The sequence below is a fragment of the Coturnix japonica genome, chromosome 7 (assembly GCF_054131305.1).
Source record: "Coturnix japonica strain WE chromosome 7, WE-NBRP24, whole genome shotgun sequence".
NCBI classification, from domain to species: domain Eukaryota; kingdom Metazoa; phylum Chordata; class Aves; order Galliformes; family Phasianidae; genus Coturnix; species Coturnix japonica.
Window position 1 is genome coordinate 22843019 of NC_140669.1, and position 27335 is coordinate 22870353.

The 27335-nt window shown below is 43.2% G+C and overlaps 1 protein-coding gene across 5 annotated transcripts in view; it reads right to left on the reverse strand.

The window, feature by feature from the left end:
- Positions 1-1395: 1395 nt before the first annotated feature.
- The window catches only part of KLF7 (KLF transcription factor 7), a 54977-nt gene continuing 29037 nt past the window's right edge, over positions 1396-27335 (reverse strand). For 3 of the 5 annotated variants that reach the window (XM_015868207.3, XM_085553382.1, XM_085553383.1), the window contains 3 exons: positions 26389-27001; positions 10545-10668; positions 1396-4100 (listed from right to left, as the gene is read on the reverse strand). In XM_015868207.3, coding sequence (XP_015723693.2) covers positions 4049-4100; positions 10545-10668; positions 26389-27001 — 789 coding nt within the window. In that variant the 3' untranslated portion in view covers positions 1396-4048. The remainder of the gene's footprint in view (positions 4101-10544; positions 10669-26388; positions 27002-27335) is intronic. The other 2 variants (XR_001556442.3, XM_015868211.3) reach the window with 2 other exon arrangements.

Consider the following 27335-nt stretch of genomic DNA (forward strand, 5'->3'; position numbering starts at 1 on the left):
GAGATCAGAAGGCAGAACACATGACAGCTGAACAGAGGCTGTGGAACACAGTTAAATCTTAGAAGAGAAAAGGGTAGATCTTACAGAGAGAGTGGAGAAAATGAAGCCAGACTGTTGGTATTGGTGCACAGTGGAAGAGGCAGCAAACATGGGAATATGGGAAATTCTTACTTGACATACAGATTTATCTTTTGTGTGTGTGGCTTTTTTTAACCATTTAAGTGGTCAAATACCAGGCCAGCTTATACAGAGTAGCTGCAGAATTTCCATCCTTGGTAGCATTGAAAAATTGATTGAACATAGCCCTGAGCACCCAGCTCTAGTTAAAGGTCGGCTGAGATGGCCTCTGGAGTTCTGCTTCCACCTGCATTCTCCAATGATTGATTCTATGCTCTGCTCCAAAATACTATTTACTACACACAAAAAGTGACATTTCCTCCATGCATACTATTTTCTGTGATACTTCTCTCAATTTATTCTCATTCTACAGCTCCATGGCCTTGGAAACCACATTTGAATTTCTTCAGAAAAGACAGAAATACCTGGCTGCTATTCTGCAAACAGGTATCAATCTTGCATGAAGGAAACAATCATAAGCTTCTTCTCTCTAGAGCTTGATAAGTTTGTTCTCAGATGTTACCAAATCATCTATTTATGGTTTTGCTTCCAAAGACTTATAGAATAGATTTGCCTTTCCTTATTAGCCTATTTCTACTCATAGTCATAATTTATAAATAGAAGATATCTATACAACTTTAGCAAGGAGATACAGGCCCAGAAAGGATCTAGCTACCACACATTACTCAGGTCCAAAGTGCACATCTTAAAATATCTGCAAGGAAAGAAAAGCTGTCACTGTGAAAAATGACTCTTGGAATGCACCTTTCCAAAATGGAGACTCCTACAAAATACAAGCTAAGCTTTGAAATTTTAGTAATGATTAAGACACTTGCAAATGAGAACCCAAAAACTGAAGTGCAGAGACTGACAGAGTACACAACACATACAGGTGAAAAACACCTCCCTTAAGAAAAAAAAAGATGGTCCCAAAGTCCCAAATTTGGCTTCAGGGTTCAAGACCTGCAATAGAAAGAGCCTGTTAAGTCTAAAATCTGGTTAAGTCTCTTATCCTCTTTTCTTCTGTTTTTGTAGCTATATAGATCCAGGATTTAATGTAAGTCTTTCTCCAGAACAAAATAATCAGACATTTCAGCTTTTTTTTTTTCTTTTTTTTTTTTTTTTTTAATCTCCATGGGTCCCTTGTTCTGCCATATTTAAACGAGGTATCAACAAGACCACTAATGAAAACTGGAATAACTGGTACTTAAACCGACACTTAGTAACTGTGATTTGTAGACTAATGTTAGCATGTCTAAAGGCAGGTGTGTTCAGAGGTCAAGGAACGATATTTATTCAGGTTCACAGCCAAAGAGTACCATAGCAGTGAGTTTGAGAGCACATATTTTAGGATGCTACAGTAATGAAATTCTAGGATTCTGCTAACCTTTTTCTAATTTAATGCACTGACTGGATGTTCCACAGTTTCACACAGCTGAGGTTTCAGTTTCCATTAGACATCTGGCAGGATCTCCATATATTCCAATACAAATTGGATTCTGGGGCCCTCAGTCCCAGTAGAACAGCTGGAGGAATGGTCATTAAAAGTATGCATACACAGAAGCCGAGAAATACGAGATTGTCAGCAAGCAATGCTCCACATATGTATATATAACATGGTTAATTTTAAATCTTTGGAATAAACTCAATTTTCTGTCTTTCTCACCTTCTACCTTTCTTTTCCTCACACTCGCTCTTGCTCTCTCTCTCCCTCTTATCATGAATGTTATGTCAATGCCCCTAAAAGACAGTTAGATTTTGGTCCATATTTCATGCCATATGGGCCAGACATTGTATTTCCCTCCTGTCCCAAAAGTGTTCAGTTGACAGACACAGTGCTTTGCAAAAACTGTGAGGAAAACCAGCATCTTTTGGGTAAACTCAATCTCTCACTGGAACCAAAGGTTGCAAAACTGAGAATTCAAGTGCCAAGGATCCCGGTGACAGCTCTTAAACATCTACTGAGTTTCTTGTTTGTTCTTTTTCCCCAAAAGTACAATTTCAACTCCTAATACATGAATTAAGGGAAATATTTAACAGTCAATGTGTCAAAACAGTCAAAGAAGGGCAGCTGGCTAATACAGTGTAAAAAAGCAGCAACCATTTGTGGACCATGCGCCATTCTGTTTAATTTCTAGACACATCTTGTAGAGATGGTCCCAGAATATACAAAGTATACAATCTAATGAAAACACGCTTGCTTGCACAGCCCATCTTTATGGTCCTAAATGCAGTCTTTGGAGTCAGGGCCAGCGCCAAATAGTTTCAAACATGAGTTATTGGAAGATGCTTTTTTTTTTTTTTTTTTTTCCCCCTTTTTTGTAATGAAGACTTCAACCCACTTTGTGCCCAACAAAATCAAATTATAAATAGAACTGAAGGGTGAGCATGAGACCTTCACTTTCCCTTGATGGTTCACGCAGTAGGCCAAAATGGGCCTCAAGATTATTAGCACTTCAGATCAATCATTCAGAAAAGTCTCACTGCTGTAAAACCCAACCCTTCCTTCACTGTTCACACTGTTACACATAGGAGCAGGCTACAGCATCAACTTGAATGGAAAAGGAGGACTTTCATAATTTCTTTAAAAGGCTAATTCTGAATGAAGCCATTGTACTTGGAAGAAGTTTTCTATTTCCCACTCAGAGATGAGCAGGATTTTTGGCTTGTTTGCGTGTGTGTGTGTGTGTGTGTGTGTGTGTGTAAGACGTTTGAAAAGCATCAAGTTCAAATTAAAATGTCTGCAGGTGCTCTTTAAACAAACAAAAGTCTAATGTTTTAAATCCATTATTAGAAGAATTGCAAGAAAAAGCAACATAATTCACCACTTAGTCACTGTGAGTTGTGGCTAACATGCTCACATGATGTGGAAGGAATCCTGTAGTCATGCCTGTGTGGCCAGTCCCAGACCAATATCCAGGTGAAGACAAGGAGTTCTGAAGATCACTTGTTCGTAGAGAAAAGAGAAAAAAAGGTTTAAGCTTCCAAGTAAGCTTTTAAAGTTTTCATTCAACAAATAAACAAGAAGTCCTAGCTATGGCAATAAGGTGAGGCCTACAGAGATATTAGGTGTTGTTTCTCAGGGTTTATCCCTTGGCCACTTAGCCATCATGGCAGCAGCTTCCAGAGTCCCTAGTGCATATGTTGTGCAATAGCCAAAACAAAAATTAAAACAAAAACAATAAAAAAAAATATAGTCCTCTGTGAAGTCTACATAAACTCGGGCCAATGAGAGGATATTTGTGTAACAAGTGTCAGTCCACAGTCTACTGCCATTAAGGCCACCGGTATTGACTTAAAAGGATCTCAATAGCTCAGTTCTAGGAAGAAGAACCAAAACCAAGACAGGTCAAAGTGTCTATGAAAAGTCTGATGCATTGAACGTTAGGAATCTTCAGACAAAGAACAAATGAACCACGAGGTTAATTTGGCTACCAAACTGGGATTTGGTTTTCTAGGTCATTGTTTTCCCCCCATCTATTTAAAAAGAAAGTTAGTGCTACAAATATGCAACTTCAAGACGTCATTTTCTCCTACTGAGTTGCACTGAGAAGCAAGTTAAATAAGCCCCTCCTACTGCCGTCCACCTGCAGGGAAGCCGCCTCCATTTCCTTTGTTTTCCGCTGGCAAACCCAGGAAACAAATCCAAGAGAGACGAAGTACTGTAAGCAATTGTTCCTTCTCATTGACTTCACCTCCATAGCATTTCTTCTCCTGCATCTTCTCCCATCCAGCTGGGGCAAGGCATAAAGAACCAATGGATGTATTGAAGTATAACTGGGTGTACGACAGTGTGAGTGCGTGGTCTCTGTACAGAGGGTTACACGTGACCGAGTTCTCTTCTCCTGCAAGGCAGCACATTATAACTTGAGTTCCACTTTCATCTCACAACACTTAGCTCAGATGTCATCCATGCCAAGCTGACCGATACTTAGATGTGCCTCTTCATGTGGAGAGCAAGGTGATCAGACCTGGAAAAACACCTGCAAAATAAACCAAATGTGAAACGAATTATAAAGATTTGGGGAAAAGAAAAAAAAAAAAAAAAGAAAGAAAGAAAAAAATGGTTCCTGCTCCTCCCTCTCTATATACAGGAGGAAATATCCTGGTTTAGAGCTGCTCTTTAGATTATCACCACCAAACTCTGTGTGATTCACCACAGTGACCACAGATGGCCAACTGTGCTGCTGGAAGCTAAGCAGACTACTCTCCTCTTTTCACTGTTTCTTTCCCTCCTCCTCTTTCACTGAGTGAAATACCATGGATGTGTGCTCATATACGCACCTGATTTCATCCTACAAATATTTAGTGTCAGTGCATGTGTATATGGCAAAAATTAAAACAAGTTGGTTTTACTTAGCAAAACCAGTTTAAAAAACCACTACCTTTAATAAACACCAGTATAAGTCTTGAAAACTAAATTCCCATTTTTAACTCTAAATTGGAAAGAAAATGGTTCAGGGCTCATGGGCGGGAAATCATTTGGGCTATGGATCTTTCATTTTCTCTCTAGGGAATCTCAGTGGTAGTATGTGGATGCTGATGAATGCTATTCCCTGAATTATGCTGAGATAAGACAAGCTATTATTAAACCCACCTTGTAAATGTGAAAATTGAGACACAGAAAGGCAAGGAAACTGTAAATCACACAAGAATTAAACAGCCAGGACTTCCACTTCCAATTTCTGTTCTTTATCCACAAAGCCATCGTTCCTCCATCTCCTCATGCAAAATAACATTCTGAACATGTAAAAGGATTCTGATGAGATGGTCTTAGGACTGCAACCCTAGAGAACTAGTTGGCTTTTAGGGCTGGTCTAAACATGCAGATAATTAAGGATAAGGTAGGGCATGAATTGAAATGAAGCATCTATTCTTGATTAACTCCCTCTCTAAAGGCTTATGACTGCCTTCTTTTGAAATTACTTAATCCACTTGGGAAGTGGGTTAACATACCCAGAATAAAACATTCTCCCAGAGAAGAGCAACCCCAAAAAGAGTTAATCAGAAATTACCATTCTAAAGCAACTTCCCTGTAGAAGACATGCTGCAGGGAACTCTCAGCAGCAGGAAGAGCAGCCCAAAATCTGGGACTTCACACCACTAACCTACCCCCATTGACAAGGGGTTCTCAGATGGACAGGTGCTTTTCTTCTCTGTCAGTCAATACAAATTCCATTTTCAAGGCTGACAGTAAGCAAGAATATTTTTCCAACTCCATGTCCATTAGAAATGAGATCAAAGGCACCAACCCAGTTCATACTCACTATCACAATAATAGTATGTATAGCAACAGGAAACAAACTGCTGGACAAGCAGGCAGTGGTTCACTGCTCTTGAGAGAACCTCTAAAGTCTTGAGATGGAGCTTCACTGTCAGGCAGTACAGACATCCTAATAAATGAAACTTCTACTACACACTTCAAGATGAACACTCAGAAATGGGAGGTTTCCAAGTTCCCTGCAAATCTTGGCTTGCTTTCTTTCCACCCTAAACCATAAGACACTGGCACATTTATTTTTAGTATTTTAGAGCAAGAAACATTCATCATAAATATCACACAAAAGGACACATATCTGTGGCTTTTGAATACACTGTTTATGTAGGCTCTGATGACATAATGAGAAGCTACCTCCAGAACTGATTTGCCTGAAATGTCTTTTCACTGCCCCACAAATTATAGAATATAGAAGTATAAAATACCAGTTAGGAGAATATCCTAATGGCTTACTGTGAGAATCTGCATAGCTTACAAATGGGCAGTAAATCTATTTTTTAAAAGGCAATAGCTGAGTATTCTTTATTTTTCAGAAAGAAGAGTGTGAAAGAACAAGTTCAACACACAGTCAAAGAAAATAGAAGAAAACTGACCTCAATCTAAAGGCAAACACCCAGAGAACAAACATCCTAAGCAGAAAAGGGGCTAAGAAATTGAACAACTAATGAAAATGAAGAGGTTTTAAATAGCTAGGGAATCTTTTCTGCCTTGCTGGCAGCATTGTCCTGCACATGCAGTCTGTCTTCATCTATATAGAGATGAGTCACCAAAAGGTAAACTCCCAAGACAAAGACCTTGTAAGAAGGCAGCTTTCACAAGAAAATCTAGATAGATACTCATCAGCCATGGATGAGAAGAGCACTGCTCAAACCAGCTGTTCTCTACTGATTTCTATCAGCTTATGACAGGGTTAGTACCTTTCTGTAACAGAGTGGCAAAAAAAGAAAGACTTCAGAATGGGGTAGTGGCTTCTGCGTGAAGTGCAGAGACACAGATGAGGGTCTGACAACAGGCACTTGGCTTTCAGCACAGCAGGCTCAGCACAGCTAGAATTTTCTAGCCTCAGGGTGCCAAAATACACCCTTGGACCAGCATTTCTCTCATCAGTCTAAACAGAGAAAGCAGCATGCTCTGGCTACAAGGGCTGCCAAAACAAAACAACAGCTTGAGTGGCTGCCAAAAAGACATGCACCAGCTGGCACTTTAGCCTAGGACTAGTCATAAGACCACTACCCAAGAACGGCTTTTCCTCTCCAATTATCTGTATCAGAAATGCATCCCAGGAAAAAAGTGTGCAGTGCCATAGCACAGCAAGATCTATTAAAAATATGAATTTAAGCCACTATTTCACATCAATTACCATAGTATTAGTCTTGAGGGTATTTTTCAGCTCTATAATATTTTGGTAGACAGTAAAATGGCATAATTATTCACTAATTCACCACTAATAAAACGATACTACATGAATTCTTCACATTCTCCTGCTAACTAATTTGGTTAGCTCTCTTATTGGTAAGGCTGGAGGATTATCAACAGTAAAGTAGTCTCTATCAAATGCTTCAGCTAAAGTATGTCAGGAAAAATAAAACCCACAAAAAAACAACAACAAAAAAAAAACCCACAAAAAACCTAGAGATCAGTAGGCACATTTTCTCTCTGCTGGAACAAGAGTCAGAAGTGAAGAAAGCTCCACAGGACAAACCGACAAGATAAATTCCTTTTCCCACATATTAAGAAGCAGCAGCTTGTTAGTCCCTCATCCCATCTGCAAGACAAGACCTCGCTCCACGACTCTGGCTTTGTATTTCTTCCAGATCTACACCAGCACTGTACATGGGCCCATCATCACCCCTAATCCAGCTCTTCCTAGGGAGGACAGTTTATGCTAGGCTAAGATACCGTAATTCTGAAAGTCATACAGTGATGCACAATGCAAAACTTTCCCGCTCTGAAACACAATTGGCTCCCTTCTCTTTTTGCTCCATCTCCCTAGCAACACAGTACTGCTCAGCACTGAAGCCTCGGCAGGAGAAAGGGGGAAGGTAACTGATGAGAAGAGAATGTACTGTTCAGCCATTTTTCTTACCAGCTGTGCATCCCCTACTATGGGATTTGTGCATTCCAGCTAAGTGCACACTTAACCTGCTGTCAAAGAGGACACTGAGCGCATACTCTTACACTGAATATATACTCCAATCGACAGGCACTAAATATGTATTTAGGCACAACAAGCAAGTGCCACTACGCTGCCATCCTCTCCCCCTTGGAGTGCCAAAGGCTCACAGTGTGTGAGGAACATAACCTACCTGTGTTTCTGAGGAGCGTCAACTCCTGGAAGATGATAATAAATGGCATACGCCACGTCTGGAAGGCATAAGGGACTTGCATGCTGCCTTCTGCACCACTTTAGCTGATTCTCTTTCCCCCTGCTGCCACCAAACCACATACCATTTGCAGCACATATGATGATACTCAAACCAATGGTGGCCTGGCAGCTATTACTAACAATGAGATCTGTGGGGTGCACAGTGTTTGGGCTGGGACAGCAGCAGAACAGAATCACATCTTCTAATCTCTTTCACTTTAGAATTGTCCTGTACAGAGATGACATGAATATCCCTGTGATGGTGGTCCGGAGGTCATAGATGCAACTGTTTCTGTAAACAGACTGGAAGGGAATTGCAGGCAAAATTGTACAGTTCTCCACTCCTTTGCTATTTCAATCACTGCTTTCATGCTCTGATTGCCCAGGTATGGCCTTCCCTTCCAAACAATTCTGTGATGTCAGTATTACAAAAAGTAGCTCCAAAAAGCTCCTTAAGATGTATCAAGTTAGGATGTTTGAGGGAGTGATCACACCTTGTGTCAGTAATGGTGGATGCAGAAGAGGGCAACAGTTCAGATACAAAGAATATGTTCTCCATGTGGGATCCTTGGCTCAGGAGGGAGCATCTTCAACATTAGACATCTGTCTAAATGGCTAGGGACAGACTTATGCACATTTCTATGCTCACTTGAAGTGACATCAACAGTATCAGTCACATCAATGAATGGGAAAAGAACTAGAAATAGTGGTATGGCAGAGTGGTCCAAAAGAACAGGCAGCACCATTCTGTGAGCTTGCAACAACTGATTGGGAAAGTAAAGCTGAACCTGACTCTTCCTGCGACACATAAACAGCATGCACATGGAGTTTAACAGTGCACAAACTACAGCAGTCCTTGCTTCCTAATGAATCCTGATTTCTTGTATCTGCAGATCCAGTGGAAAAACAGAAGATGTTTTACATAGTTGCAGAAATGTATGTATTGGCTGCAGCAACCAAATTGGCTGCTAACAACAAAAACCCAGATAATAATGGGAAATATGAAAAGGAAGAAGAATGGACACTGAAAGATGGACTGAAGGAGACTGAGGAGACTGTATTTCTTTAAATCTCCACTAAAGATTCTCACACAGAAATCATACAGTTCGGCACTGCTTGTTTTAGTGTGCTTTTGGGGCTGGGGTGGTTACTCTTCCTCAGAGAAAAAAGAGAAAGGCAATGTCTTACACTAAAACCAGAACATAAACGTCCTCCTTCACAGCGGTGCTTATACAAAAGCAGGACTCCAGAGGTCCCTGTTTGGTTTATCCTGTCCTGAATTCTCAGCAAACAAAGGATAATCCAGGACTAAGACAAAAACTAATCCAAGAGGAAGCTCTCCATAGCAGAAGGGGGGCAGGAAGAAGGGACACAAGGAAAGAAGAGTGCTCAAGGAGACAAAGCACTTGGAAAGGCAGGATGTGAAAATGATCAAATTTCCTTCCCATAAAGGGATGGGGTCCCTTGTTTATGTCCCATACATCCTCTTTCCAAGCATGCTCTCTGTTGCTCCGGTGTACCCAGAGGCTTCCTAGAGCCTTTATTGTATTACAGAATGTTTTCTTATCAGAGCAGAGAACCTTAGTGCTACATTAAAAAGACGGGTAATTTTCTTAAGTCTCTTTTAAAATATATATACAAATAGGATTAGCCAGATAACATGTTCAGATGCAAGCACATTATTTGATTGCTCTACACTGGATCCAGGTTTTACCCAGGGCACTGCCAGCCTCCAGCTGGGGGGGGGGGGGTCTGAGGAGAAGTGCTCATTGTTCGATCCTGTCAGTGCTGTCAAGAGTCATTACAGTGGTAATTGCTTTTGCTCCACCCTAATTTCTTATCATCTGGGACTGGGGATAGTGAGGAGGGTTTTCTTTTGGTTTTGTTTCTGCATTCAAAGAGCCCAGCTTTCAAAAGCACTCAGCACCAAGCAAAGACAATTTGATTTTTCAGAGCAGCTTCTTCATCCAGCAGCTGAAGTGGTGAGGATGGCAAAAAGTGGGCAGCAAGCAGCAGCTCTCACTGCTCTCAGTGGGAACTGCAGGATGCCCAGCACTCCAGGCAAATCTGGCCCCCCATTTCTGAGTACCCAAGGAAGATTGTCGCACATTAAGCTCTTTGAGAAGCCCGTCTCTAGGCACCTATCAGGCTTTTAAATCTGCACCCACTCAAAACAAAGTGGCAGAGTATTTCCCACATCAAACAGGCATCAAGGTTGAAAATTAGAACTGGAGAGAAGATTCTCTCATTAGCAGGAATATGTAGCAATCACTGATCCTACGCAAAACAATCTCATGAACTTGAATTATCAGTTGTGCCTGAATTAGTCCTGTGCTTTTGAAAATGAAGCACCCTGCCAACATATAGGAAGCCAACAGAGGTGCTTGGGGTAGCCCTTGAAGGAGGCAGGTGGGGAAAGAGCTCTGCTTTTCAGGGGACACTAACCTAACAAGATGAGGAGATGGAAAGATGTGGAAATATATTGTGGACCTACTTTGACAATAGGTCTGTCACTGAAATGGTCTGGGGCCTTCCAGACTTTCTCTCCAATTGTGGAGTATTTAAATAAGCAGCACCATGGATCGAGTCCTGTGCCCACAACAAACACAGGTTCCAGTGAGACTTGTACCCAGCCCTACATCTTCTTTTGCGCTCTCCTTTGGCTGAGGGACTAAAGGAGGGGACATGGAACTTGGAGGGGCCAAGCTGCCGAGGGTCTGACAGCTCCACACCACTCACAAGGACTACATTTTGCTTGAACACCATATGAGAAAGCTGCATTACCTGTCACAATGGTTGCATTTAAAGGGCTTTGCACCCGTGTGCTTTCTGTAATGCCTTGTGAGCTCGTCACTCCGTGCAAAACGCCACTCGCACCCTTCCCACGAGCACTTGTAAGGCTTCTCACCTGCAGAGGGGAGAAGAGAAGAGTCAGCATGGCAACAGCATTACTGAGTACTCCACTTGCAAGTCCCATGCCTTCCACTTCACCCCTTCCCCACCCAGGCAGGTTAGAGCACACCCAGTCACACGATCAAGGCCACAGTGCAATTCAAACAACCTAGGACTTATGACAATAAGCTTCAATTTCTGTTGATTTGTTAAAATTCTCCCTACACCTCATACCTAATTTCTAACAAAGCTTGTTAACTGCTCTTGAATTAAACCCTCAGCATGTCCCCAGAATCTTTTGCCCTGTGCTGCTAGAGCCTCATTTTCAGTCAACCATGCAGCTTGCTCAGCTCCTGCTGGCTAATTGCTCTGGTGCCTGTGATGGCTGTGCCAACATCTAACCACACCACAGATTGGAGCAGGTCACATCTCTCCCTGCAAACTCTCCAACAGCAACCACCACCATTGTTTTTCCCAGGCTGCAGCTCACCATGGCCAGACTCACATCTGCTCCCCCAGGTTTCCATGCCCACAGTCTCCTAAAGCTGTGCCTTCCCTAGTTACTCCCAACAACTTTTAGGGCTGTTATTCTGCCCCCAGATATTAATCACATCACCAAAGCAGTGAAATGGTGCAGTAGTAAAAGCCAGACATGAACACAGCAGACTGGTCTCACCTTTACCTATCTTATAACAAAGAGCAGCCTCTGTGAATCAGTCTGCCATGATGTAGAATCCATTGAGTCCTTCACACCTTTTCTTGATGGAGGCTTCCAAGGTCTGGTGCCTCCCCTTCTCATATTCAGTGCACATGTGTTCATGTGCATGCAAATTTATCATCTCCCCCACAAGGAAATGCTCCACTGCTTCTCTTCCTGTACAAATTCATTGTCACTGATCCCCACACAGTCAGCACAGTGCAGATGCATTAGTACAGGGGGGAGTTGAGATAAAACACTGACAAGAAATCACTTACACTACCAAGATCCTAAGCCAGCTATTATAAACAGGGAAGGGATTATTACTTATTTATTTATTCTTAAAATTGCTAAGAAGGCAATCCTAAAAAAAAACAAAACAAAATCACCACTGTCCAAACTGAAGTTGCAATCTGTACGACCTCTCTTCTTGGCCACAGCAGGCAAATGTCTCAGCGCAGAGACTCAGATTTCTATATTTAGTGTGTCTATTCAGCAGGTAAAGAAGTGAGATCTCATTATGGGAAGCCTACGTATTTCAAGGTGACAAACTGGAAAGGCCAAATGAAAAAGAAGAGTGAAGAGGGCAAGGGAATTGTATCAAAATACTTAATAAAATATGCTCTTCTGTGAGTGAGTCCACAAACTTCTTATTGCTAAGGCAGTTCTGCTGTACAGTGGTCATCCACCCCAGACAGCAGAGTGGGCTGAGGTGCTAACTGGAGCTGAGCCACTTTACCAGATATTAAGCACAGTAACTCAATTAAAGGATTCACTGGGTAAAGCAATGAAGAGGGAGCAGCAGCCAGCGATACTTTGTCAGAATATCAAATTGTCCACTCAGTCTCTGAAATGAGAGACCAGCCTGGATGTCTCTATGGTGTGCCATAACCCATCATGGGGACATACCCAACACAACAATAATAACCCCATCTCACACTTACATTGTGTCTGGCCTTTGCAGACTTACATGGTTTTTGGTGTGATTTTTTTCAGGGAACAAAAAACAAAAACCTTCTTGTTAGCGAGCCAAGTGCTGGTGTCCTGTTTTTGTGCTGGTTACTCAACTGCAATTCAAACACTGTCACCAGCACTGCCACAGACACCAGAGTTGCAGTTGTTTGGTAGTGCCTCAACAGTCTGCAACACCTTACAAGACACACTGCATTCCATCTCCCCTTGTCAGAGAAAAAGGATTTCCCCTGCCCTGGTCATGTCTGTGATGGTGCAGCAGATCCACATGAGCAATTTGTGCATTATTTTAAAAAGCTGCCAGTAAATGAACTTCAGTGACAAAGCAGCTTGCTTGGTTCTCTGATGCTCTCTAGTGCCCACCTTAGAGAGCAAGCAGCAAGGCAGACAAAGCACCTCGCATCACATTTGCTACACGTGCTGTAAAGGCAAAAGATGAGTGCTCAGCCAAATCTGGCAGGTACAGTCAGTCTGAAAGCAGAAGGGTGAAGGCAAAACATTGCGTGGTTCTGTGAAACAAGGGCTATTAGGACTGAAGCTGGGTTTGGCTTGTTAACATTTGTCAAAAGCTTTGAAAACGTACAGTGCTATATATAGGTTAGGAGAGACAGAAATGCCAAGCACGATTACTGGTAAACCCACGGAATGCCACACATCTCTGCTGTTTGCTCCGGGGGCTCCTCTCTCAAGTGTTCTCGATTTGCAGCTTGCACTGCCCTGAGCTGAGTTCTGATCTCAGATGCTTTTTCTCTGTAACCAAAGCCACGCAAAATGTCAGCACACCTCCTTGTGCTCCCAGACAGCAGAGCACACTGGTGTGCAGAGCTCTGCGTGGCACACAATAAAGGCAAAGGAACACGGTGACATTTAAAGCCCTGTAGATTCCCTGACCCAGAGGCCCCAGAGAGGGCAGTGCCCTGCTCTCCTTCAAGCACTCCATAGTCTGAGTGGGCACAGAGAGAGAAATCTCTGTATCTCTGCATGGCAGGACAAAGAACAAACTGCATCTTTAATGGCTGCTTTCATCTTACTCGCAGATGAAAGGAGAGCTATCTTGCCAAGGTGTACGTCTGTAGGAAGCGGGGGCGTTGAGAGGGGGAGAGGCCCCTCCTTCCTCACTACTGGAATGGCAGGCAGGAGAAATGGGAACACTCATTTCCACGTGCCAGGCTGCACTGCTGCTGTCATAAAGGAATTGCGAGAATAAAAGGATAGATGGCAAAATCCTCCTCCGCTGAAAGCAATAGCAAAACTCCCACTCACTTCTACAGGACAAGGATCTCCCCCCTTTTAGCAAATTAATTATGAGCTTTAAACTGTACCATGCTGGCGATTTTCAGGTTCTAATTCCTCACAATTAATAACTGAACTTAAAACCTCATACATGAGAGACATTCTCAGGAAGAAGCTCTGCTCCTTAAGTCACCCTTGTTCAACACAAGGATCTGTGCAGTGCTTACACAAATCCTCAGATCCACAGTGCACACCTAAAAAGAGGCCAATACCCAGCTGTGTGCCTGCAAAAAAGCTCCACCACGGGGCTGGCTGAGCTTCTACGTGTCTACAAGCACACCTGGGAAGGGCAGGCAGCCAGCAATGCAGATTTTAAGCATCAGATTATGCAGGTAACACAAAGTCCCACTTGTGTACGAAAAAAATTCTAGATCTGAGCTATGGTGACAGGGCAACCCACAAAACCCACTTCAGCAGGGGGGTTGGACTTGATGAACCCCAGAGGTCCCTCCCAGCCCCTACAGTTCCATGGTTCTATGATACTACGCTTCTGTGTCTGCTCTTCAGGCTGAGCCACAGCACTGGGAAGGAGGGCGGCAGAGACCAGCCCTAAAATGGAGTTTCAAACTGCAGAAAACACTCACATAGACACATCCTTATCTGCATGCTGATGGTGCTTTAGCAGCAGCTTGCAGACACCTATGAGCACACAGGCCACTATGCTGAAATCTACTGACCAGTCCTTAGACCATTTATATCCTTTCATCTTCCCAGAGCATGCATTTATATCCTGAGATTGGTCTGCCTGGGGAAGAAGCTCTCTGTTCCACTTCTGTTTATGGCACATTACACAACCTCCTTCTAGAAACTACATCCAAAACACGCTGTTACAGTCTGGCCCGCCATCCCTTTTTATTTCACCCAGCCTAGTCCAGCCAGAAAATGGAGGACAAAAAACTTTGTAAATTTATAGAAAGCAAGCAATGATAAAAGGTAAAATTTAGAGTCATTGCAAAAGACCACTAGACTTTGGCACCCCTCAAATCAGGTCACTGTTCCTTTGCTGACTAAGACAAATGCACAACTAAATACTAGGCACCTACATGTGACTGGATAAGGTTTTTCTAGAAAGCCAGAAGTTTATCAGCTGAAAAGATGGAAGAGTGAAGCACACAGTCACCAGCATGGTAAACACACAGCAGGTTCCCAGACAAATGCTGTTGGTAGACCTGGGTTCGTTTTGCCATGAAGACACTGTACCAGGCATTTTCCATTTTGGTGAGTTTAATTTCATGCCATTCTACATCCTGAAAATCACCTGCAATAATCAACTATTGCTCCTTTTGAAACTAATGGAGAGACAAGGGAATGTGTGGAGCATGACACGTCAGAGAGCAATAGGACTGAAGCTGGAAGTAAAAGTCTCTCCTCTGGTTGTATGGGGCAGCTAGGAAAACAGATCCAGCTGTATCTTTGCTCTCCAGGCACAGAATGCAGACCAGCAGGTTTTGTCTCCCATATACTCAGACTGCATGCCCTATATAACCATAGCAACAAATATTCTGTCACAAAATAAAAGTAGTGGGGATGCTTTCTATTCTCCTCAAAATACACAGACTCCTGTCCTCGCCATGTACATCCCTCTGAAACTGGGTGTTATTTCTTTGTACGAAGAGTAAGAAATGCGTTCACTACAGACATCTCAGAGGTGTGTTTTCAAGGGAGATCAATTAGTAGAAACGGACGTACATAGCCAAGATGGGCTGAGGAAGTTGTCATGTTCACAAAACTACAGTACACGATGAAAGATGCTAGGGATATATTACATCTTATATTTTACACTATTTATTGCCAACCCCAAGGGCTTTAAAAGCCTGTGACACCTGTCTCCCCCCAGAAATAAAGAAGAAAGCAGTAACAGAGATCATTTGCCTTCTGCTTTAGAGATAACTCAGGGTCATGATTTTAAACTTCTCTTGGCAGCCCCAACTAGAAACATTAGTTATTAAAACAAAGCAAAACAAAAGCAAACTGAACAGAGAGAAGAGTTTGTTTTCTGTTCCCTGGATTTCTTTTTTGGAAGAAAACCCTACTGATTTGGGTATGTGCATAGTAAGGCAACATAGGCTGGCAGCGCTGCAAGGTAAAATCCAGTGGCTGGCTCTATTGGAAACATGCCCATTAAGGCTCAAGTTTCACCCTGTATCTTTACAGAACTATAAGTAAAGAAATATACTATGGTTATCTGTGTCCGTTTGCTTCCTTCTGGCTCCCTGTGCACCTCAGCTTACAAACACAGCACAGTCATGTTGGTTACAGTGTACTTTGTAAAATAAGCAAGCTGTGAAAGACCCACAGTCATGCAATGATCTTCAAAAAGAGACCAACCCAAAGAAGTACAGTGTAGGATCACAGTCACAAACTCTTGCTAGGATATCCCAGTACTAAAGTACAGTACACTTTAGAGGTTTCTTCTAACAGTGTGACCGAGTTAGCCAGAAAGGTTTAAAGAAACTGAGGAAAAGAACACATCCTGCCTGCACATACATTTTGAAGGGCAATCAAATAGAATGTTTGTTACGCTGTCCTATCAGAGCTCTTAACATGGGATGTACACATACACAAAAACAAACACCCCCTGAAAAAATCACCGTGTTCTAATTATTTAGATACAGTTTCAGAAATAAAAATAACAATAAAAAAAGCTTTATGAAAGAAACTCAAAATATCTCCCTTTTTAAATTATGTGATTAAAAAAATACTCAAAATGAAACCAGTTCTAAAAAGCCTCAGTGTATTGAAGACAGCTCCAGCCATGCTTGCTCTAAGACTGGCATTCCTGGAGAACCAGACAAACTGCAGATTACAGATGAGAGAAGAATTAAACAAGATTTCTCACTTGGATTTCTCCCATAAGGATGCTTTGAGGGCCTGAGTTGTATAAAGAAATGTGTGAAGAACCAAGCAGTCCCACTGGCTTTTTAAGAGAGCGTTTTAATAACCTTCCTTGCCACCCTTTCCGAGAAATCCTTTTGGGACCTGCTGTTCCTGGGCTGGTGGCTGGCAATACACCATCACACCACATCTCAGCAGTGTCACTGGTGGGACAGCCCTGTGCCGGGGCTGCTGTCCATGTAGAAGGAGGTTGCTCAGGAGCACCAGCAGCTGGGGGGGGGGGGGGGGAGGAGGACAATGAGAAAGCAGCCCCCCAGGTTGCCTTGCGGAGAAATGCCAGGCAGCCATTTGTATTTGCTTTACAGTTTATTACAAAATCTGCCACAGCACAATGGGAAGCCTAATGTGGAACATCACATTAACAATATTTTATATTTATGTAGCACTCTTCATCTGTAAGTGTCCCTGAGAGCTTTACAAGCTACATATGTGGCATACCAATGAAGCCGAGCCGTAATTCTTCTAATTAGCAGAATATCAGTACACATCACATGACACAACAGAAAATGTGACTGGTCACACCTCTCTTCATATGGAAAGTGCTATGTGATATTTAACAGGAGTGTATTTCAGAAGGAAATTCAGATTTAAGGAGCCTGGAAAGAATGAAATCTCCCAAGCAAATAATAGGTCTCCTTTACACCTGTGTTCGTCCTCCCTCTTTGCACATGTGCACTCCTCAAGATGCAGAGGAAGAGTATCCCAAGATCTGCTGCATGTCAAGTGTCTCTACTATCACATACTAAATTCAGCAAGTTACCACCACAAGGCTCCAGCGTGCATTGCTGGGGACTTCTCAGAAAACCTACAGAGTGGCTGCAGTTCAGCACACAACAACAGCATCCTCTTTTTAAGATCAGAAGGTTCATGCCTTCAGCAAAAAGGAAGAGCAGGCTATTTAACACACACATCCTCTGGAAGTCAATGCCACTATTTAAGAGTACGTGCACGTGACCCATCAACCAGTAAACCTAATTATAAAAATCAATTTCAGATACTTTCCTGAGCCTTTCATTCCTCAATATACTCCTAATTGATTTCTGTTGGAGAAACAGCAAGCGTAATTATTATTTTTATTATGACAAAGGAAGGCAAGGGGGGCCATGGTCAGTATTTTAAGTGGCTCGCTGGTGCTTTCTACCCAAAAAGAGGAAAAGGGGGGGGAAAAAGCACTTTATTCAGTTTTGCCACCTGCTGGAAAGATGGAAAAGCCTTTGAAAGGGTGACAAAGAGAAAAGCTGGCAGCAGACAGTGCAGGGCTGGAGAGGAATGCGACAGAATTGTGAAAAACACAATGTGAGAAGGTTGTACCTATTTATAGGCGAGCAGGGATGATCAAGTGTAAAAGAAGTACATTTCCGTGAATGATGAACAGCTCCTTTCATCCAAAAAGGTCAGAAGTGCCCTTATAGAGAGATGGCTCTAATCATGGCTATATTGGAGATGGGGGGGAAAGAGGTTAAGAGCCAGACCCAATGTCCAATCAGTCTTTCCACGAACCTCAAAGCTCCGGATTAGTCCCCAGGGCCCTTGTCAAAGCTCCTCTACCCAGCCAGCTGCAGAGGATGTGAAAATAAATGATTTTTTTCAGACTTATTTCTTGCAGACACACAAGCACGTAACACACATCCACAAAGCCTACTTGTCTAGCTGAAATGCAGAGGAAAGCAATGCACGCAGCAACACTCAATGAGATGGCAGTACTCCATTTTCTATCCCACTCACAAGGCCACCTGTAACAAACCCCACTGCAACACACGCCCCACACCAGGCGTGGGATGGCTGATGCCATTTAGCTTCCTGGGCCTACTCAAACTCCCACTGAGCAACAAAGCCCCAAAACACCGTTGCCATTCCAAATCCCCTTGGCGCCAGCCTGGGTGCACACCAGCCTGCTGCACACTAATTGCCAGCCTGGAGGGCGACAGCTGGGTGGCACGGCCAGCAGCACCCAGCAGCATTGCTCCCCAATTAGCCCTCCAGAAAGAGTGAGAAGGGGGGAGGAAAATTAAAATGTTTTGAAAAAAGGATGGATGGAGTTGCTTGGCAACGTGAGGGCAGAGCAGCTGTGCAGCAGGGCTGGTACCCGGCCGGGCTGACAGCGCCCTGTGCTTTGTGTGAGCTGGAGTATGGTGCATCCCCTCCTCTCCTCCTGCTTGGCCCCAGCAGCAAGGCATCGCTGCCTGCCCTAATTACACATTCAGTGCTGCTTCAGGCTGCCATTGCTTTGGTCCCCAAGAGAAGTAGTAAGAACTTAAAAAAAAAAAAAAATAAAAAAAAATAAAAAAAATCTTGGCTGAGGGTTTTTGGTTTCAAATTCAGCACAGCTCTGAGAGCTCAGAGATGCAAGGCAAGGCAGCAGCAGCAGGAGATGAAAAAGGAGATAAAAATCAGCAGTTCACCAGGTCAGATTCATCCAGAACCTCCACAACAGACTTTTTTCCCCTTTTTAAATTTTTTTTTTATTTTTTTCAAGTAAATTATACTGGGGGGTGAACCACAGTGAGAGCCCTTCACAAAATGTGCTGCATGTGCATTCAGTGCAAAGCAGGCAAAGATCAGCTCCTCAGACACTTGCATATTAGTCCAAGAGCTCCTGAGAAATACCATGCAAAAAACAAAGGTAAATACAAAAGATATTTATCAGTGACTAGAACTGACAAAACCAAAACCAACAAGTGAAGAGACACCTGCTTTCCCAACTATTAATGTTTTACATTGGTTTTGATCCACATTTTTGCTAATGAATGTCATTTCTCAATTATTCAAACAACTGCAGTGTTGATGGTTCTATTTACGTGTCATTTCCTTTCCTGCCCTTTGCCACTGAAAAAAATCAGAGAAAGATGACAGAAAGTGATGCCAAGTAGCAGAAACAGCACAAGAATAAAACACAAGGGAAAATAACATCCATTCCTCTCTGGTTCTCAATTTTGCCAAGAACAAAAGGAAGAAAGGAACAAGACCAGCATGCTTTCATTCAATCAAATACTATATTTGGGGGGGGAGTGCACAAATGATTCCCTTTCCTCAGCTCTAAAGGATACGCAAGCACATGGCTAGAAGTCACCCAGGTCATCCGTGCTGCCATAGGAGCACAAATGGAAGAACAGCACAGATGCACAACAAAACCCCACTGATGGATGACACTGCATCTTCGCAGAGAAATCTTAAGAGATGTCTTCTGTACAAAACAATCTTCCTAACACACATCCAACAGCAAACAAAACCCCCGAAAAGAAACCACCTTTGTGGTTCTCCGGGTTTTGCAAAGAACTGACAATAAAATGCAAGTCATTTTTATGACAGATCACAGCTTAGTCCACTCAAGTTATTTTCAACCAGATATTCACAGACAGAAGTCTTCTACTCAAAGGCTATTCTTTCCCATCACACAGGCCAAGTTTTAGCTCACCTTATTACACAGAGGAAAGCTCTCTTTTCCCTGCCCATCTCTAGCACACATGCCATATTTTACTAAAAAATACTTTTCCTTTCACCTTCTAAAATAACAACAACCACATTGGAAAATTACCAAATATGGAAAATTTCAGATCAAGGAAAAGCTTAGCTAAGCTGCAGGTGACCAACAAGAAAGCATCCAAATGGAAGTTCATGGAGAATTAACCATAATGCAGTTTCAGATTGAACAAAAGCATATGCAGGTACGAAAGCCTCTATTTTTATGACATTCATTTCCAAGAGCTAATAGGTGCTTCCAGTGCTCTAATGGTCACTTAAGGTCATCATAAAAAAATAGAATGATATTGCAAAATTGTCCAACTAATCTATTAAGTTCTCTCCATTGGTGATAAGAGTGAGTCCAAGCGTATTGGAGCCCAGAGATCTGCAGGCAAAGGAAGTCCTGTGCAGTATTTTGTCCTCCTCTGTCCAAAAGGCTACACAGGTCTTTAGAACTCCCCTGACTCAAAGTTCTTGTTTCATATTTATTTCAGCCTACAGCTGTACGCTACCATTTCCTGCTTGACATTTGGTAAGCAACTGGCTTTTGACAGCAACGTTAGACAAAAGTGTTCTGAAGACACAAGCATGCTTTCTCCTAAAATCCAGCAAAACTGAAATAGACAATTTTACACATGAAATCTGCCCTTCAGGCTACATCATATGCTTGCCCTTCACATACCTTAAAATACGTTTTTCAGGCTACACCATGGTGCTATACCATGTGTGCCATCTGCTCCTCTGAGGTGGTACTCTGTGAGCCACATCCTCCATCTTCTTTGCTAGATGACTCCAAGGGGTTCAAGGATGGATGGATGTAAGGAGTACACAGGGTGACAAATGAGCAGTGGCTCAGAGACACCTGCACTATCCCTCCCACTGCTGCTGCATCACTTTCTAGGTTTCCCTTGTTCCAAAAATCATCTCACACGGCAAACAAACAATAGCTATTTCTACTTTCAAGCCCAAAAATTACAACTGCCTCCCTACCTATGCTACTGAATTGGCAAATGATGGAGCAGAAACACAGGACTGACGATTAAGATACCAGCAACCAAGCAATGGCGAACAGCAAGGGTGTGTTAAGTGCCGAGGGCTGCTTTTGGCAGGGCCTCTCCTGCTGTCTGTGTCACTCACAAAGCACATTGTCTCAGTCTGAGCTCTCACTGCAATAACAAAATGAAGCTCTGGCCCAGCACAGTGAAATCATAAGACTTCCCTCTAATCTTGCCAAATGGTTAAATGGCTTCAAAAAGAAAAAGTTTTTAAAGAGCTCATGATCAGGTTGGGCTTCTTTTAATCAGCTTTAATTAGATTAAATTTAAAAAGAGAACAGAACTAACAAAACACATCTTTCCAATTTGGCAATGCAACTATACCTCCAAACAAACCAGGCATGAATGAAGGTCTTCCTCACACATCCCTCCTGCCTCGGTTCCCTTGCTCTTGTTTCCAGCAGCACATTCATCCACTACTTCAGCTGCTGCCATGGGAGCTTCCCCCATGTCCCTTTGCCATATCCCAGCCCTACATGCAGAGCTGTGGAACTGTGGCAAAGCTGTGGATCTCTTGCTACACAACAAAAAATTCCTGGGCCCTGGCTTTTACTCCTCCTGTTCTAGATATACTGTTCTCCCAGCTGCTTTTCCCTTACTCATTATTCAGAAGCTTGCATCCTGCAGAACTAGTGCTTTGTGTGGCCGTTTGTATTTCCTTTCTCATCCTTGGATCTCAGTTCACCACTGCAACCTCATTAGCACAACACAGCACTGCAGCTTCCATCTATGGGTTATCACTGACACATAGGATCTTCATTTTCTCTATTATGCTTTTACTTCAAATTAATCTTCTTCATTTATCATCCAGCCTTCCCACCTCAATTCTTTCTTTTGCAGTCACTTCTGAATTCTCAGCACTTACACTTCTAGCCCCAGCAATTTTGGAAAACTTTGTCATTTTAAAACCCATCTCAAAATCCTTGCTTTCTTTAATGCTCTAATTCTCTTGTGAACCTCTTGTCTTTTTCCTTCAAACACAGTAATGTGTTTTCCTGCAGGGTGGATTTATTTGTTTTGCTTACTCTCACCCAGCACTTTGGATCAAAGAACTGCATAATTTAAAATAAGATGTCATGACAACGTGAAGCAAACTCCATATAAATAAGAGCTATCTTAAGACAGCATGTAGACTCCTACTACCCATTTACATGGGCATCCCCTGCTTGTTTTAGGTTTTAGAAACATAAGTAAAGATGTGAAGTGGTAAACTCACGTTGATTAGAGTTGATTTAAGGTCATACCAGATATCCTGAATTTAGATGTGTAAACTAAAAAAACCTCAAAACCTGATCCTCACAAAATTGCAAACCCCAGCAAAATGCTCCAGGGGTCACTTTTAATCATTACCACAATCTTCAGGATTTCCTGGTTAGATTGTACATGATGCTTTATCTCTGGCCATAAAGCATCCATGTCACCCCATACCTTCCTATGTACATTGTGGCAAGGAAGGCTGATGTGAGCTGTTTGGTCAGGAGATAGAAATCTCTTCCACAGGTCTTTGATCCAAGGGAATCAGTGACTTCCTTGTGACTAATCTTTCCATAGGTCACAGGCCAGCTCCCCCTTAGACATATTTGCATCCAGATACTCACCAGCAATATCCTGTTTTCTAATTTAGGAAGTACTGATGACTATACATTTTCTTTGGCTCATGCTAATTCCTCTCCCCTCTGTTCTCCATTACGTTGGCAATTCATCTCAATGCCTGTCTGAAGGCTGGACTAGAACTCCTGTCTCTTAAAGGAGACACTGTTGTCTGCTCTGTGAATAAGTGTGAGAGAATGTGTTAGAGCTGGGTTACAGTGCCAGGCCCAGTGGCTCCCTTGCTAGTTTTTTGGTTGTTTTTTTTTTTTTTGCTTCATCCCCATGCTGGCAGCACAGCTTTCACTCCTGTTTACAAGCACAGCCACCACTTCACCCCAGCATGGCTTCTTTGCTGTCCTCTTACAGACAGACAGTCCTGACACTGTTCCTAGCTCCTTTACACACCTTTCACTTTAGGTGCTCTACCTTTCTTCAAATCCAATCAAATGTTTTAATTTCCCATCCCACCCAGACAATGTTTCCCCTTTCCCTTCTGGATTTTCTCCCACAACAATAATCATTTCTCCCTCTCCAAAAGTCACTGAGGAGTTGTTTTCATAACCATTTCAACCATCAATGGGCCTTACAGAATTGTCCTAATTTTTGAATGGACAAGATGCAGGAGAAAACTAGGGAGGCTTGCACAGCACCACAAGCAGTGTGGGATCTGACTGTCTCATCTCCCCGGTGAAGCAAAGCCGCAGGAGGAACCAGGTTCCAACCCAGAGAGCTGCTATCAGTCTGCACTGCCTCCAGCCCCGTCTGGCTCATCCTGCTGTGAGGAAGGCCAGCCAGCCTGTCTGGTCAGTGTTACGTATGAACAAAAGGAATGCAACCTCCTTCCGCTGCCTTCTGCCCCACAGCTCTCCAGCCTGTGGCTTTCTTGTTTTCATGCATGGCAGTAAATCCCTTTGATCCAACAAGTGGACGCTGCACATGCAAGTTGGGTGACCAGCCTGCATCTGCCTCCCTGCCCCACACTGAGAGCTCTTTGTCTGTCAGGGCGCTCGTGCCCACTTGCACAGAGCCTACACTGGCAGACTGTTCCCTCCTGACATATTAACAAGCTACCAGCCAAAGGAAAATATCTTGCAATCATTTCAGACCCCCTGGCTCAGTCGCTGACTAAGCCTAGTGGCTACAAGCTATTGACACTGTTGGGTGCATTCAAAACTCACAGAACACACAGCTCAGCACAGTCCCAAGCCGGCTGCAAAAAAACAAAGCACTGATGGAGAATAGTGCTGCTTGTCCCCAGCACCAAAGGCACATATGGGAAGGGAGGCAGCCCTGCCATTCACAGTGGCAGGGGACTGCCACAGCTAGTCCCCTCTGTCCCTCTCTTCTACAGGAAGTTCCAGAGCTCCCTGTGGGGTTATCCCACTGCAGAGGTCAGAGTAAAAAAGATGTTATGTCTTGACTATACCCCTTCTGATCACTGTTAGTGATTGCAAAGGAACAGAGCACTGAAACAGGACAAATGGGTCTAAATGAGTTTGTGCTCAGACCCAAGTAAGCTAGTTACAAAGTCTTATTACAGGCCTCCCCAGCGTTCACTCAGATTGCTCCCAAGATCCTAAAGATACTAAGATACTTTAAACTTTCCTCTATGTGCAACGGGAGTCAGGTTCCAAGCAGCTCCCAGAGCCTGCAACAGAGAATTTAACAATGAGGATGTATCAAGTCCATGCTGCAAAATAAAACCCTGTTTTCTACACAGCTGTGGACAGCTGGAATGTAATCGGGTATAGGATGCTTATTTGACTACAGAGAGTGATGGGAGCTGTATCCACACAGCTACAGTGACTTCATGCCAACACAGGTCTCCCCCATCAGCTAGCAAAGGGACTTGCCCTTCTTACCACACTGAGTACTGCTGTGGATGGATGGACATGCACACAGCAATGGCACTGTGTGCAGTCCAAGGCTATTCTATGAAGGTATCAGGGTGCCAGTGAGACATATTTCTTATCATGGAGTAACTGTATAGCACATGATTTGACATGCTGATGTTACCTACAGGAAGGATACAAAATTCAACCAGACCTAAGGATGGGTACAAGAGCATGCAAAATCTTGCAAGATTTTGACTTCAAAAGGAGGAGGTCTGGAAAGAGTGGCCAACAGTTTTCTCAGGATTCTTTGTCCCCATTGCCACCTGCTGGGTGATAAGAACATAGAAATTCCACAAATTTATCCCTCCTAGGTGAACATGTCACATTCTCAGCTAACTTCAGGAACAGCCATGTGAGACTATCACTTGCAGCTTGAAGAGGAACGCAGGAGCCACATCTGAACAGACAAGGTGATCTGCCAACTCACAGCCCAGACACATGCCTGGAGGGAGCACACAGGGAGGCCTCCTCTGGGACATCCACCTGGGCAGCCCTGGTGGAACCTGTGTCCCTATGGTTACCCTCACAGCCGCACTGGCAGTACAAGGAGCCTCCTGATTGTACCATGGCAGATTTAAAATGAAAGCACTATTTTCACTGGCTTTGAAATCATAATTGCAAGGGAGGTCACTCCTGGTAAGGTGGCTATCCACAGTAAAAGCGCACATTAAAAGATCAAAAACAATGCCTTTATGTCTTAATATGATTTATACTTCAGACCATGTAACTTTTACAGCGCTGCCTAGTACATGATGGATGCAGCTCTCTTAACAGCCCACACATTTGTTTGATTTACTGCACCAGTCCAACATGTTATTTTCTACCTTGCAAGAACCATCTCGCTTCTAGGAACCTGCATGCATGATACGATCATGAATTAAATGTGCAGTTATTGTAAGAGACCACACATTTTACAGTAAAACTGAAAAAAACTGATTACAGCAATCCCTCTGGAAACAAGAATAATCACATGATAAGATAGTGCTAATGGGAATTTATCATCTCACATGTGAGGCTTAGAACAAAGCAGCAACGCTAGCAAACTGCACGGCTATTACTGCCAATGAATGCCATACGAAAAGCTACTGGGGACTGTTAACAAATGACAGGAGAGGAGGGATGCTGAACAGCCAAACTGAAGCCAATTTGGTATGCTTCAAGACTCTTACACAGTAAAGCTTATATGCATCATTAATCAATACTATCCAAAATAACTGCCTGGTACCTTTCCATACATCCTATTTCCCCTCTGCCTAAGCTACTCCATCCAAACTCCATGCAGTTCTCCCATTTGTTCTCACTGTATTTCATCACTAGCATAGCCCAAAATAGAGAGATCTCAAGGGTATGGAATCTGTGTACACATACATCTGCACCTACATACAAGCTTCCTCTCACACAAGCATTATTCCTAAACTGTATATCTCAGAACTGAAATACAATTTTTCCTTTCTCCTACACAAAAGGCAGCAAAAATCTACCCACAGTATTTTCTATTTGAAGCAATTAACACTTGACTAAAATTAACATTTTTAAAGCTGTCTTGGGGAACTGAGCTCAGAAAACCCAAACTGGCATGCCCACAGTTCTACAATAGATGATACATTTTCCATCCTTTAAGTATCCTAAAATTACTCTCCATCAAGCCCCACAAGACGCACTAAAACTGAATGTATTGATGGTAGACAGCAAATTCCTCCATTCGGTTGAAAAGAGGATATACTTGCTGGCCTGCCATATTTTTCCATTGCCCTGCTTCATAGATAGAGGCTTGGACTTCTCTGAAGAGATTTTTTTTTCTCTTAATGAAAATAAAAGGAGATGGTAACGGTTAGGTGGCGGGAGGACAAGATGAGAGAAGCATCCTACACAAGTACCTGTATGAGTCCTCTGGTGAGCCTTTAAGTGGGAGCTCTTTGTATAAACCTTCCGGCACCCATTAAACTGACAGCGGTGAACCCTCTTCTTGTTTTCTGGAGACGCTTCCAGTCCTGGTCCTCCTTGTTCACTGTCACTTTGTCCACCCTTTATTGTCCCCGCAGTTGCTGCCGCTACACTCACTTTCATGGAGCTGAGGGAAGATTTCTTGGCCACCAATTTCAAAGTCACTGTGCCATCCACCGCTGAGAGAGTCTGTGAGGTTTTTACAAGGTGGCGGCTGAGCTCCGGAGAGGAAGGGGGTGTTAATGAGGTTACTGCATTGAGTTGGGCCTGGTTGACGGCCGTGTAGCTTTCTGTGGAAGAGCTGGTGGACTGCAAGCTGAGGCACGTCTCAGACAGCAGCTTGTCCCGTGAGAGAATAATGTCCATGTTGGCGCTTTTGTCACACATACTTGTCTCCACCGGCAAAAGGATGGGGTCCAGCCGTCGGAGACTGTCCTCTGCATCTGGAGCTGAGGAGGCATGAAGGAAGCAGTCCAGGTCCTCACCAAAACTCTCAGAGATCTTCCGTGGCTCAGTCTGAAGGTATCGCTCCAACTCGAGGCATGTCTGCAGGAGGGGAAGGGAGGGAAAGAAATCGCTATTAGGGAGAGATCACAGCAGAGCTCTCACTGAGGGCAGGAGAACAGCATGGTCCAGAGCTATCTAGAGACAGCACTCATGTGCAGTAGCCCCTTCTTAAAAGATGGTTGGTTTTTGGGAGGCATGGGGATTTGGCACTTTTTTGAAGCTGCTCAGACACAGAGTAAGGGAATATCTGTGTATGGTAGAGGATATTATGGTAACATAGACAATAACAGCTGAAAAGCAACCACTAATTTTTCATGGAAGTCTGCACACTGCTACATTTCAAATGTCATATGGCAAACAATCACCTCTACAT